Source organism: Rhineura floridana, chromosome 2 (assembly GCF_030035675.1).
Source record: "Rhineura floridana isolate rRhiFlo1 chromosome 2, rRhiFlo1.hap2, whole genome shotgun sequence".
Lineage (NCBI taxonomy): Eukaryota > Metazoa > Chordata > Lepidosauria > Squamata > Rhineuridae > Rhineura > Rhineura floridana.
Genome location: NC_084481.1, coordinates 162,012,702 through 162,025,504, shown reverse-complemented (window position 1 = coordinate 162,025,504; position 12,803 = coordinate 162,012,702). Strand labels below are relative to the sequence as shown.

General features: G+C 45.5%; 1 protein-coding gene across 1 annotated transcript in view; it reads right to left on the bottom strand.

Moving 5' to 3' along the window:
* PLEKHD1 (pleckstrin homology and coiled-coil domain containing D1) overlaps positions 1-7,714 on the bottom strand; it is a 48,647-nt gene extending 40,933 nt beyond the window's left edge. Inside the window, exon 1 of the mRNA XM_061611143.1 lies at positions 7,467-7,714. Within this exon, the coding sequence (XP_061467127.1) occupies positions 7,467-7,615 (149 nt within the window). The 5' untranslated portion in view covers positions 7,616-7,714. The remainder of the gene's footprint in view (positions 1-7,466) is intronic.
* Positions 7,715-12,803: the final 5,089 nt, after the last annotated feature.

The window sequence follows — 12,803 nt, the reverse complement described above, 5'->3', positions numbered from 1 at the left end:
CCTCCAAACTAGACACCCACTTCATTTTCTTGGCAGAGGCACCTGGAGAAAAGCCTCCAAATATGATCTCATGGTTCTTTCAAGTAACCTGGCCCCAAGCCAGGGGTGCGGGACTTTTAATCCTCCAGATGCTGCTGAACTACAACTCCTATCAGCCTTAGGGATGATGGGAGTTGTGGTTCAGCCACATCTGGAGGGCCAAAGGTTCCCCACACGTCCATGAAATACGTTAAAGGTCAAAACAAGCACTTTAAACCAGGCCAGGAAACTCACTATATATATATAAAAAAACCATAATAGATGACAAAGCATTTGCTTAATATGATTGAAATATCCTGTCCCAGTTAATAACCTTTTAGCTCTGTTTAGACTAAATGAAGTATCTGGAATATTATCTAATGGTAGCCCCACATACAGCACATTGCAATAATCCAAACACAAGGTTACCAGAGCATGGATCCTGAAGTAAGGCACTCTCTGTCTGGTTACAGCTGGTTTAATAGGCACTCTGAGCCAGCAAGGTCACTTATGTGTCTAGCAACAGTGATGGATCAATGAGCACCCTCAAACTGTGAACCTGATCCTTTAGGGAAAGTGCAGCCCCCTTCAGGTCAAACACCACTCTCCTGGGTAGATGAACCACCTACTGACAGTATCTTCATCTTGTCTGGATTGAGCCTTAGTTTACTAGCCTTCATGCAGTCCATTACCACATCCAAGAACTGATTCAGGTTCACCCTCTGTCTCTCCTGGTCTTTCCAAGGAACTGCCTCCACAAGCTGCTGGTGCATACACTATTTTTTCTGAACTCACACCTGGCATGATTAAGACTGCTTGGGGGGGTGAGGAATAGAAATATGTTGTGTGATCAACGCTGAGAGCCTGTTTTTCACAGATAAATGGTTTGTTGCTAATACACATAGTCTATAAGATTAGTTAGGTAATATTTACAAGAGTGTTTCGAAAACATAAAAAGGCTGTGTTAAGTATTCCCAGAAGATTATAACATCGTTGTTGGCCTTTGGAGCTCACAATGCTTTTTTGGAATTGCTCCAGGAACTAAGTATATCAAGTAATTGATGGGGTGATTTCTCATTCTCTGGGAATATTCTAGTGAAAGTGGAACAAGACAATCTCCAAATCTGAAGCTGCTTTGACTGATGCATGTGCCACCTGAGAGGCTGAGACAGCCAGTGGGGCAATAGAATCTGCTCCAGGTTTTAATCCAAACCTTCAAGGAGCTGTCCAAAGTGCTTTACACCTGTTGTTAATTGCAGTTTTCTGTTTGCAAAGCCTGAATTTTTATTAACAGTTGTCCAGATGCTTCCCCTGATTAATCATGACTCTTAAATGACTTTGGGGCCTTAGTATTGCACTGCACTTCTCAAACTGTGTCCCTTGGAAGGGTCATACATTGAGTTTGTGTTGTGGTTACCTTACTTCAGAGGTAGCCAATGTGATAGTCTCCAGATGCTGTTGCAGTACATCTCCCATCATCCCTGCTATTGACCATGCTGGCTGGGGCTGATGACGTTCAGTGTTTGTCTGAATACTGTATGTGATGTTTAAAAGCAGGAGCAGGGGCCACATATGCAAACCGCACCCCCAATGTCCCCATGCATGTCAGCCCTGATCTTCCCATGTTGAGAGGAGAAGGTCTGCAAGGAGATTTTACTCACAGTCACTTGAACTTCAACAGAATGCTCCTCAGGTCCCAGGTTCAATCCCCAGCATCTCCAGGGAGGGCTGGGAGAGAATCTGCCTGCAAGCCTGGAGAGCTGCTGCCAGTCCGTGTAGGCAATACCAGCTTAGAACATTTTTTCCTCTATGCAACTCATGCATTAAAAAGCTATAAACTAAACAATATAAGCAAAATGTAAATGATTTCAGCACATTTTATGCACATTTTCAGCCAATAGCTGGGCTGGCCCTTTGCAGAACCAATGGTCTGACTAAGAGCAGGGCAGCTTCCTATGACTGTGCCTTCGACGCAGGAGGAAGTTAACCCCCCCTTCCACTACTGCTGTTGCAATCATGCAGAAGGTCCAGGTTGAATTCTTCTCTAGATAGAGAGGAAAAAGACCCCTGTCTGAAGCCTTTTACCAATCAGCGTAGACAACGCTGAGGTAGAAAACCAATATTCTGACTCTGTATAAGGCAGCTGCCTCTTCCTAACAAACTTTTACATCCCATTATAATGTCTCATATCCGCCATATTCTAACGACGTAACACTTTCTCAAATTACATATAAATATTGTTGGTTAAATTCCTCCCTCTAGATTTATGCACCGGGAAATTGACTGATATTTAGATCGCCAGTAATAACAAGTTCTCCCTCTCTATCAGAGATAATGTCCTTAAGATATCAGAGAAACTTGCCAAATCAGGGCATAAGCAGAGGCTATTGTGACTTTAAAAGGGTGCCTAAAAATCTATTCATCCTGGCAATTGAATGTGAGAGTCGCATTCCATATACTTGGGGGACAGTGGATAGCTAGCAGTTCAATTACTGAACAGGCACCACACGTGTCTAGGTGGCAAACAATGTCCACAGTCTCTAAACAGAAGGGCAGGAGCCACACCTGTGCATTCTCCAATATGGAGTTGCATGACGCTCCTGTAAATCTGTGGTGCTTTTGTTGTTGGACAACATAACACTTATTTTTGTTGCTCTGTTGTTGTTTTGTCACCTGATTTTGCATCCTGTTTTGCTACTAAATCTCCTTCCCCTCCCCATGGTTTGGACAAGTGTCACCAACTGCTGTAAGCACCACAACAATATCCTACTACAGGTAAGGGAGCCTCTGTCTCTCTAGATGTTGTTGGACACCAGTTCCCATCTGTACTAGCCAGCCAGAATGGCCACTGGTCAGAGATTATGGAAGATGGGAATGACCTTACCCTAATTCTTGTTACTTAGTTTTATATATTTGAGTCATACTATCTGCTGAAAGAGGCAACTTCCAGCAATAAAACTGCTAAATTAATAATTACACTCAGAGGCTAGAGTTGCAGATGAGAGATTTTGTTAGGAGGAAATGAGCGTCAGAACTTTCTGCCAACTGCAAAGAAATCTTTGCCCTTCAGCATTCTCTCACACAGGGGACAAACACCAGTCCTTGGCTCCTTTCAGAAACACAATGACTTTGGAATTTTAAATAGGACTTGATTGTAAACATCAAACACTTTGCTAGATTCAGGGAACAAAAGGAAAGTTGACAGGAACAATAAACTCCCTGAAAGTGGTCCATTCCACATGAAGGTACTTTATTGCTGCTGGTAAGATTTATCCATCAGCTGCAAGCAGAGCTTGGAAAAGTTACTTTTTTGAACTACAACTCCCATCAGCCCAATCCAGTGGCCATGCTGGCTAGGGCTGATGGGAGTTGTAGTTCAAAAAAGTAACTTTTCCAAGCTCTGCAAGCAAGAATTAAAATGCCAGTTCCACATGACACTTTATACATCCCTGGATTCCCATAGCAACTTTACCATCCCCCTTCCCATTTACTGAGGAACGAGTTCCATTTGGACCTAGATGCCATTCCCCCAAAAGAAATTATCATGGGCATCACAAAATACTCCTTCACAGAACTGCTGGTGCTCAGACCACCACCCCTCCTTACACATACCCCCAAACAAATGAGACAGACAAAAAGCAGGCAACCCCCTCCCCCAAAACAGGCAAAACGTGCTTGTAAACATGTGTATACATACACATACTCAAAAGCTCCAGACACTCTTGGATGAGACCGATTATCTGGATCCATCTCAGTTGGGTTTCAGGCCTGGTTTTGGCACGGAAACAGCGTTGGTCGCCCTGTATGATGACCTTTGTCAGGAGAGAGACAGGGGGAGTGTGACTCTGATGATTTCCCTTGATCTCTCAGCGGCTTTCGATACCATCGACCATGGTATCCTTCTGGGGAGACTGGCTGAGCTGGGAGTGGGAGGGACTGCAATGCAGTGGTTCCACTCCTACTTGGCAGGTCGCCTCCAGAAGGTGGTGCTTGGGGAACATTGCTCAGCACCCTGGACTCTCCAGTATGGGGTTCCGCAGGGGTCAGTTCTGTCCCCCATGCTGTTCAACATCTACATGAAACCGTTGGGTGCGGTCATCCGGAGCTTTGGAGTGCGTTGCCATCAGTATGCTGATGAGACGCAGCTCTATTTCTCCTTTTCAACTTCTTCAGGTGAGGCTGTCAATATGCTGAACCAGTGCCTGGCTGCGACAATGGACTGGATGAGGGCTAATAAACTGAAGCTCAATCCAGACAAGACTGAGATGCTGCTAGTGGGTGGTTCTTCTGACCAGATGGTGGATGTCCAACCTGTCCTGGATGGGGTTGCACTCCCCCTGAAGGAGCAGGTTCGTAGCTTGGGGGTTCTCCTAGAACCGTCTCTGTCACTTGAGGCTCAGGTAGCCTCAGTGGCACGGAGTGCCTTCTACCAACTTTGGTTGGTGGCCCAACTACGTCCCTATCTGGACAGGGATAACCTGGCTTCAGTTGTCCATGCTCTGGTAACCTCTAAATTAGATTACTGCAATGCACTCTATGTGGGGCTGCCTTTGAAGATGGTTCAGAAACTGCAGCGTGTGCAAAATGCAGCGGCCAGATTGGTAACAGGGACCAGACAGTCCCAACATATAAAACCGATTCTGGCCCGCTTGCACTGGCTGCCTTTATGTTTCCGAGCTCGATTCAAGGTGCTGGTTTTGACCTATAAAGCCTTACACGGTTTGGGACCACAATACCAGATGGAACGCCTCTCCCGATACGAACCCACCCGTACACTACGGTCAAGATCAAAGGCCCTCCTCCGGGTGCCTACTCCAAGGGAAGCTGGGAGTCTGGCAACAAGGGAGAGGGCCTCCTCAGTAGTGGCCCCCAAATTATGGAATGATTCTTCTGATGAGGTGCGCCTGGCACCAACATTGTTATCTTTTCGGGGACAGGTCAAGTATTTCCTCTTCTCCCAGGCATTTTAGCATGTGTTTTATATTGTTTTAAATTTTTAAATTGTGTTTTAAATTGTTTTTTAAAATATGTATTTTAAATTGTATTTGTTTTTAGTTACTGTAAACCGCCCAGAGAGCTTCAGCTATGGGGCGGTATAAAAGTATAATAAATAAATAAATAAAGAGGCAACTCCCCAAAAAACCTCAAATCCAGGCAAAATATCCCTGAACCAAGCAGAGAAAGAGAGACAGAGAAGGGAAAACACTCTCCCATAAAGCTGACCAACCTACCAACCAATCGGAAAATAAGGCAAAGAACCCCATGTGGGTCCCAGTCCCAGAGGCATTCAGCTTCCACCGATGCACCTAACACAGCACTGATCTTCCCACCCCTCCCCCACTCCTTCCAGGTACAGAGGCCAGGGGCACAGCGGGACCTCTCCTTACTGACCCCTTCTGGGTCTGAGATCCAGTGGAGGCTTCCAAAGGAAGCATGGATGAAGGCAATTTTCACCAGTTCTTCCTCCAGCTGTACACCCTCTCCCAACTCCCACACATTTTGGAGGGTCCCTGAAGGCTCCAGAGCAGCTTTTCAGGAGACACTCCTCCAGCTGGGATGTTCCGCAACTGCAGTTTTGCTACTAGGCCTCTGCTTTTAAACTCTGAGACTTCATGAGGAGCTGCACTGATGGCAGCTTTCCTCACCCTGATGCCTTCCAGATATTGTTGGACTCCCAACTCCCATCAGTCCCAGTCAGCATAGCCAAACTCAGGGATGATGGGAGCTGTAAGGTGGGGACGGCTGGGCTATGCACTGGGCTATGAATATACATCTCCTATACTATATTTTTGTAAGACATTATGCCGTCACACTGTCATAATATCATGCACTGTGATGTGCAGGCACAGCAACAAAGTGTCTTACAAACAAACTCCAAACAGATTGGGCCTGGAGATTGTTGGTGGCGGGGGCAGCAATGATGATGATGGGAGGCCTGGAGTTCGGTAGCGGTGGTGCTGGTGGCATGCCTGGAGCTTGGCGTGAGGCCCACAGCTCGGCTTGGAGCTTGGCAGGCCCACAAGTGAGGTCTGGAGCATGCCAGCCTAGGACTCGGCCTCATCTGGTGCATGGGAGGCTGATCTTGGTGACCCCTTGGTGGGGGGAGGAAAGGGAGGGAGTTCTGGTGACCTCTGGATGGCGGTGAGGGAGGGGACCTCTGATGATACCTGGGGGGAGGGGAGCTCTGGCAACCCTTGTTGGGGGAAAGGGGCCTTTGGTGACCCAGGGGGAAGGGGGGGCTTTGGCAAGGGTAGGCAGGGTTGGCGAGTGAAGCAAGCAGGCACAGAGTCCCTGGTACATACATGCACACACACAATTTCAAGGTGATGAATATGAAGATACATTTATTTTGATATATAAATGCTACTGGGGTGTTTAATATAGCAGTAACTCTTACATTAAGAAGAACCTTTTATATAAAATCTACCCAAGCACTTCTGAAACCTGATAACTGTATACAATAACTGTTCCTGGTTTGAAAGTAGGGCTACCTAGTAACCAAAACATCAGAGTCATTTCCAGCTTCCTGGCAATAGAAGGCTCAGTTCTTGGGTGCTTGTTTGGGTTTTTTAGACATCCAGATGCCTTTTTTAAAAAGAAAAAGTGTCTGCATTAAGCAGATATCACACATTCTCAGCTCACACCACAATGTCTTATTCAGAAATGCCATTCTTCCCCAACTAGTGTGGCAATTGTTATTTCAAATGCAAGGAAGAACATGATTGAAAGTCTCTCAGACCCCTACTGGATAGTACCTTTGACATCGCTAACAACACAGATCCTCCCCATCATGCCCACACCATTTCATGCCTTCAGGTCACACAACCAGCTAGTTCAGAAAGCGTTTTGGGATTCAGTTCGCTCATCACTCAGCATAATAGGCAGGAAAGCAGCTACAGTACTTTAGTTCTTGGCACAACTTCTGTTCAATGGTTTTTATTCCCGCCCAAAGTGGCAGGTGAACTCCCTGCTCAAATTAGCACCACACTCCACTGAAAATACGTGGCCCCCAAAGCAAAGTGTTCTGGAAACTTCTAAATGCCACACATCTCCCGGTTTAAGTTGACCCAATGCTAGCTGCAACTTTCTCTGCCAGGAACACGGAGGACAGCAAACAATCTAAAGCTCATCTCTAAAGAGGAAAAATGCCGCTGTACATACCTGACTTGATTGCCTACGTAGGTTGTCTACAGATGCTACAAAGCTGCAGCTGATTTCTTACAACACTGTGTTGAACATCCTTGCTGAGCTTTCCCCTTGACTCTTGCATCCATCTGCTTAGTCATGTAACTGTTTTTTATGCCAAGCTTGAGACTCCCTCAGAGGCTTTCCTTGATTTTCTGGCTTTCCCCCTCCAGCATAAACTCAATTATCCCCACGCCCCTCACTGCCTGGGGAAGCCATTTCATAGCAACTGCAGCTCTTCACAACCCAATTCTGCAGCTTACCTCCTGGACCATTTGGCCGACGGTCTCCCAAAAGGTCTCTTCCAGAGCACTCCGTACAGCTGCACTTTGGTGCTGATATCCAACGCATCTGAATCTGCAGGTTCCATAGATGGCGAAGGAGACACAGAGCTGGATTTTGAAGTGAACATTGTCAAGAGAGGGAGATGGATTTTTAAAAATCTAATTCTCTGCCTCTGCTCTGCAGCTCAGGGAATCCGATTAAATGCGATGAACCAGAAGCATGTAACCAGCCACTCTGGAGGGCGAGAGCGAGCGAGTCTGAAGCTATGTTTTGAATCAATAATTGGACTGCTCAGTGCTCAGTCAATATTTGTCTCCCTGATGCAATGATGATGAGAGCTTCCTCATTCCATGTGCAGACTTCCTGATGTGCTGGGGGGGGGGGAGAGAGTTAACATTCCAGACCAGCCTGATGACAGTCTCGTTCACAAGGCAGAATGAACACTATAGTCCACATCATATAACAGGCCAAACTCAAAATTTGTATAAGATTGTGGCATCATATGAAATTGTGGCATTTGTGCACTCCAGCAGAGGCAGATACATGCACCTGCTTCTGTCCTGTAATATGCAGGGAGCTTAAATTTATTTCCTGCTATGTATACATTATAGCTCCCATAATCCCTGACCAGGCTGGTTGTGGCTGATGGGAGTTGTAGTTCAAAGCATCTAAAGAGCACCAGGTTGGACAAGGCTGACCTGTAACAGGAACATGGTGACAGCCAGGGTCAACCAAGTAGTTTACAACTGTGGACCCCTCCCCTCCCCACAACAGTGTACAGACTGGAGTGGATGGGAAGATATGTAGCCACATCACATGTTACTTGGCAGTAGCTGGAAAAGTACTTTTTCTCACTCTTTTTAAAACATGTACTGTTTCTACTGCAGCAGCTCCAAAAGAGGGATTTAGACACAGTGTGCATAGTATGGTAGAGTGGTTAGAGTGTTGGACTATGACCTGGGAGTCCAGGATTCAAATCCCCAGTCATGAAGGTCACTGGGTGACCTTGGGCTGGTCACAGTCTCTCAGCCTAACCTACCTCACAGGGTTCTTGTGAGGATAAAAAAAGGGGGGGAGAGAACCATATATGCCACCTTGAAATCCTTGGAGAAAAGGGAGAATATAAATGTCATAAATACATAAACTATGCACACAAAAAGTGGGCATAAATCCAAATTTGGTTTTTGTAGCAGTATGAAAACCTTTGGATGATAGATTATCGTGGAACACGTGATCACTGTGACCAGTGACCTGGGCACTCTGATATAGTGTGAGGGATGCTCCACTCTGCTATGAAATTCATTGTATGACCTTCAGCTAAGACACACACATTCTCCTGAAATTGGCACAGAGTTCTTGAAAGGAAAGAGCCAATGGAGGCTAGTGCATTAGGGCAAATGGGGCATAGAGGATAATGCCAGTGACTTTACTACCTGCAGGATCAGAGGCAGTATCCCCCTGAATGCCAGTCACAGGTGGTTGGTCACTGTGAGAAACAAGAATGTGCCTAAACCGCAAGGGGTTGTTGGCTTATTCGGGAATACAACTTCTAAGTTACTTTGTACAAAACAATACATTTCACTGAAGACTTGATTTTATTAAGTCAGAGTGCCGAGATTGCTTTGACACATTACGCATCGTGTCTGCTTGCTTCTGTGCCCCTATAATGCTTGCTCAATGTTTAAAATGCATAAGCAAACTGATCATCATAAAGAAACATTAAGCCTCCAGAGCAATTTTCTCCAAAGGACATTTATCCTATAAAAGCTGCCTGGAACTTCCCATCATTCAGAAGGAGGGAGGAAGCCTGACACAATATGCTTTCTGCTTTGGCAATCATATTCTGCTGTGGTAGTGGGGATTACACGGTGAATTTTGTCTTCCGTAATGCATAATTGCGGGAGGGAGTGGTTCCAGCCTCCCTGAAAGAGGCAGTGATCTGACTGCTCCTGAAAAAGCCCATCCTGGACCCACTGGTTTGAGACAACTACTGACCAGTCGCAAATACCCTCTTCTTAGGGAAGGTGCTTGAGAGGGTTGTGGCACAGCAATTGGAAGTACTTTTGGATGAAACAGATTATCTTGACCCATTCCAGTCTGGGTTCAGGCCTGGTTATGGGACTGAATTGGCCTTGGTCACCCTGATGAATAACCTTCATCGGGAGAAGGACAGGGGGAGTGTGACTCTGTTGTTCTTACTTGATCTCTTGGTGGCTTTTGATACCATTGACCGTGGTATCCTTCTGGACCGACTTGGTGAGATGGGTATTGGAGGAACTGTTTTACAGTGGTTCCGATCCTATCTCCATGGTCGTTTTCAGATAATATCATTGGGTGATTGTCTTTTCGCCCCCCTGGCAGTTGTGCTGTGGGTTGCCGCAGGGTACCATCTTGTTCCCTGTGCTGTTTAACATTTATAGTTCCTTGTAAAAGTAATCAGAGCCCTGTCCAATACTCTCATATTACTGAATTACAAATGGTACATTGTAATTTCATTCTGTATGATATTTTATTTTGAAACACTGAAACGCAAAATCAATTATTGTAAGGTCACATTGGTTTTATGTTGGGAAAGGCACTGTATATGAAGCCCTTGGGAGCGGTCATCAGGAGATTTGGGGCGAGGTGTCAGCAGTACACTCATGATACACAGCTCTATTTCTCTGTAACATCTGAATCGGGAGAGACCGTGCAAGCCCTGGACCAGTGCCTGGACTCTGTGGTGGGCTGGATGAGGGCCAATAAACTGAGTCTGAATCCTAGCAAGGAGGAGACTGTGGGTTGGTGGTTCCCGAGTTCCTAATAATTGGTCAGCTGCCTGATTTGGATGGGGTTGTACTCCCTCTGAAAGAGCAGGTCCGTAGTCTGGGGGTGCTCCTGGATCCATCTTTGTCGCTAGAGACCCAGGTGACCTCAGAGTGGCTAGGAGTGCCTTTTACCAGCTTCGGCTGGTAAGACAGCTGCAGCCATTTCTGGACCTGGATAGCCTGACCACTGCTGTGTTGGAATAGGCAAATGTTGCATGTTCCCTTTAAGGGATATTTGGGGAAATATCCCATGTACCTGTTTTACCATGATGTAACTTCCTAATGGGTGGGGTTACTTACCCGACTTCCTCCTCCTTTGTCCTGGGGGATTTTTGAATATTCTCCATTGCTGATCTTCCTACCTTTGAGAGAGGCTGCATGGCACAGATGCTCTCTCTGAAAGCATCAATACTAAACCACTAAAATGAACTGAGACTCCTATTTTCTTTCTTCTAAGCTAGAGCCTATGTTCCTAACATATGAGGTCGTAAGTAAACATCATTTTCTTTTACCTAAAAGACTGTGTCTGTTGTTGTTTATATAGAGAAAGGTGGGCCTGGTTTATTCTCATTCTGCTGCTTGTATTTTTATATCTCTGCTAAGAAATAGGACCAACCAGATTAGTTCCTATTTCTCTCTGGTATTTTTATAATACCGAACATGTTGTCCATGTACTAATAACCTCCAGGATGGATTACTGTAATGTGCTCTATGTGGGGCTGCCCTTGAGGTTGGTCCGGAAGCTGCAGCTGGTGCAAAATGCGGCAGTGAGACTGCTCACTGGGGCTGGGTATTGCCAACATGTCACCCCACTGCTGAAAGAATTGCACTGGCTACCTATTCGCTACCGGGCTAAGTTCAAGGTGCTGGTTTTGGTGTAAAAAGCCCTATACAGCTTGGGACCAGGGTACCTGAAAGACCGTCTTACCCCTTTATACCCAGTCGATCACCGCGCTCTGCAAGTGAGGGCCTCCTGCAGAGATTGATTGATTGATTGATATCCCGCCCTTCCTCCCAGTAGGAGCCCATCTTATCAGGAGGTCCATTCTGCACAACATAGAAAACGGACCTTTAGTGTAGTGACATCTACACTTTTAGCATTCCTTCTCCTTAAATATTAGACAGATGCCATCTCTCTTATCTTTTCAGCACCTGCTGAAGACCTTCAACTTGCAACAAGCGTTTTAAGTAGAGACCTTATCCCAGTCTACGTCTGTGTTGGAATTGCTTTTTAATATGTTTTTAAACCTTTTCTTAAAAATAAAGATGTTTTAAAAGTTTTTAAAATGTTTTTAAAGTTGTTTTGTGTTAATATGGTTTTAATGGTTGTTTTGTTTTAATATATTTTAAAGTCTATTTGTATGGTGTGTTAAAGTGTTTTTAATGCTTTTGTTTGCTGCCCTGGGCTCCCACTGGCAGAAAGGGTGGGATATAAATCTAATTGATACTACTACTACTACTAATAATAATAACAACAACAACAACAACACAAATTGTCTGAAGCTGTTGAAAAGGGTATAAAAACCTCACATTCCCCAAGGCTCACCTTTGGCTTCATCCAGGCAAAAGTAAATATTGCTTGACCAAACATGCCACCACATGAACTGAATAGCGGAACACCACTATGCTCCCTGTTAGCAACCCCAAGGAATCATGTAGCCATCATTGTTTAGAGAGAGAGAGAGAAAGGCAAGTTATTATGTCTTGTCCACATCCAGGTCTGCTAGCATAGAAACTGTATATTCCTTCACAGTCATGGGGTGTTATTCAATGCTAGTTCTACTCAGAGTAGCAGACCCATTAGTTAATAGACATGACTAAATTAGGTTAATTAATTCCAATGGTTCTACTCTGAGTAGGGCTTAGTTGAATACAACCCCTAGTGTTCCTTAGTCAACTTAACTGAGAACCAGGTGTATGTCTGTCTTCCTTTACATATCCTGGGAGATGATTTTAGACATCATTTGACATCAGGGTAGGGCACCTCAGACCTATGCACTGAATGTGGCCCTCTAGGCCTCTCTAACTGGCCCTCATGAATCTCCCAGGCCGCCATGCTCCCGCCTCAGGCCATGCCCTTCACTGGCCCTCCTCTACATCCCTTTAAGTGTTTTTGTCTGGCTGGAAGGTGCCCTTGCACTGTGATAACCCCTCTTGATTGCCTGGATGGCCCATGGAAAGAGAGGTGTGCATGTATAGAAACCTCTAACCTGTGTGGTTGGAATGTAGTCCGCAGGAAAGAGTCACATCTGTCGCTCTGCCCACATCCACCACTGGCCTGTGGCCGCTGGAAGGTTTCCCGTGAAAGAATGCAACTCTCAGGCTTAAAAAGGTACCCTACCCGTTTTACATAAAGGAATTCAGGAGTCCAAAGGCTAGTTTACAAGTGCCTGTGTTATTTTCTCAACATTTGCTTGCTTGATGGCAGGCAGCTGAGACTATGAACTGATACATACTGAAGCATCACATCTGATGTAATATCAGTGGTCTGTTCACACATGATAATTG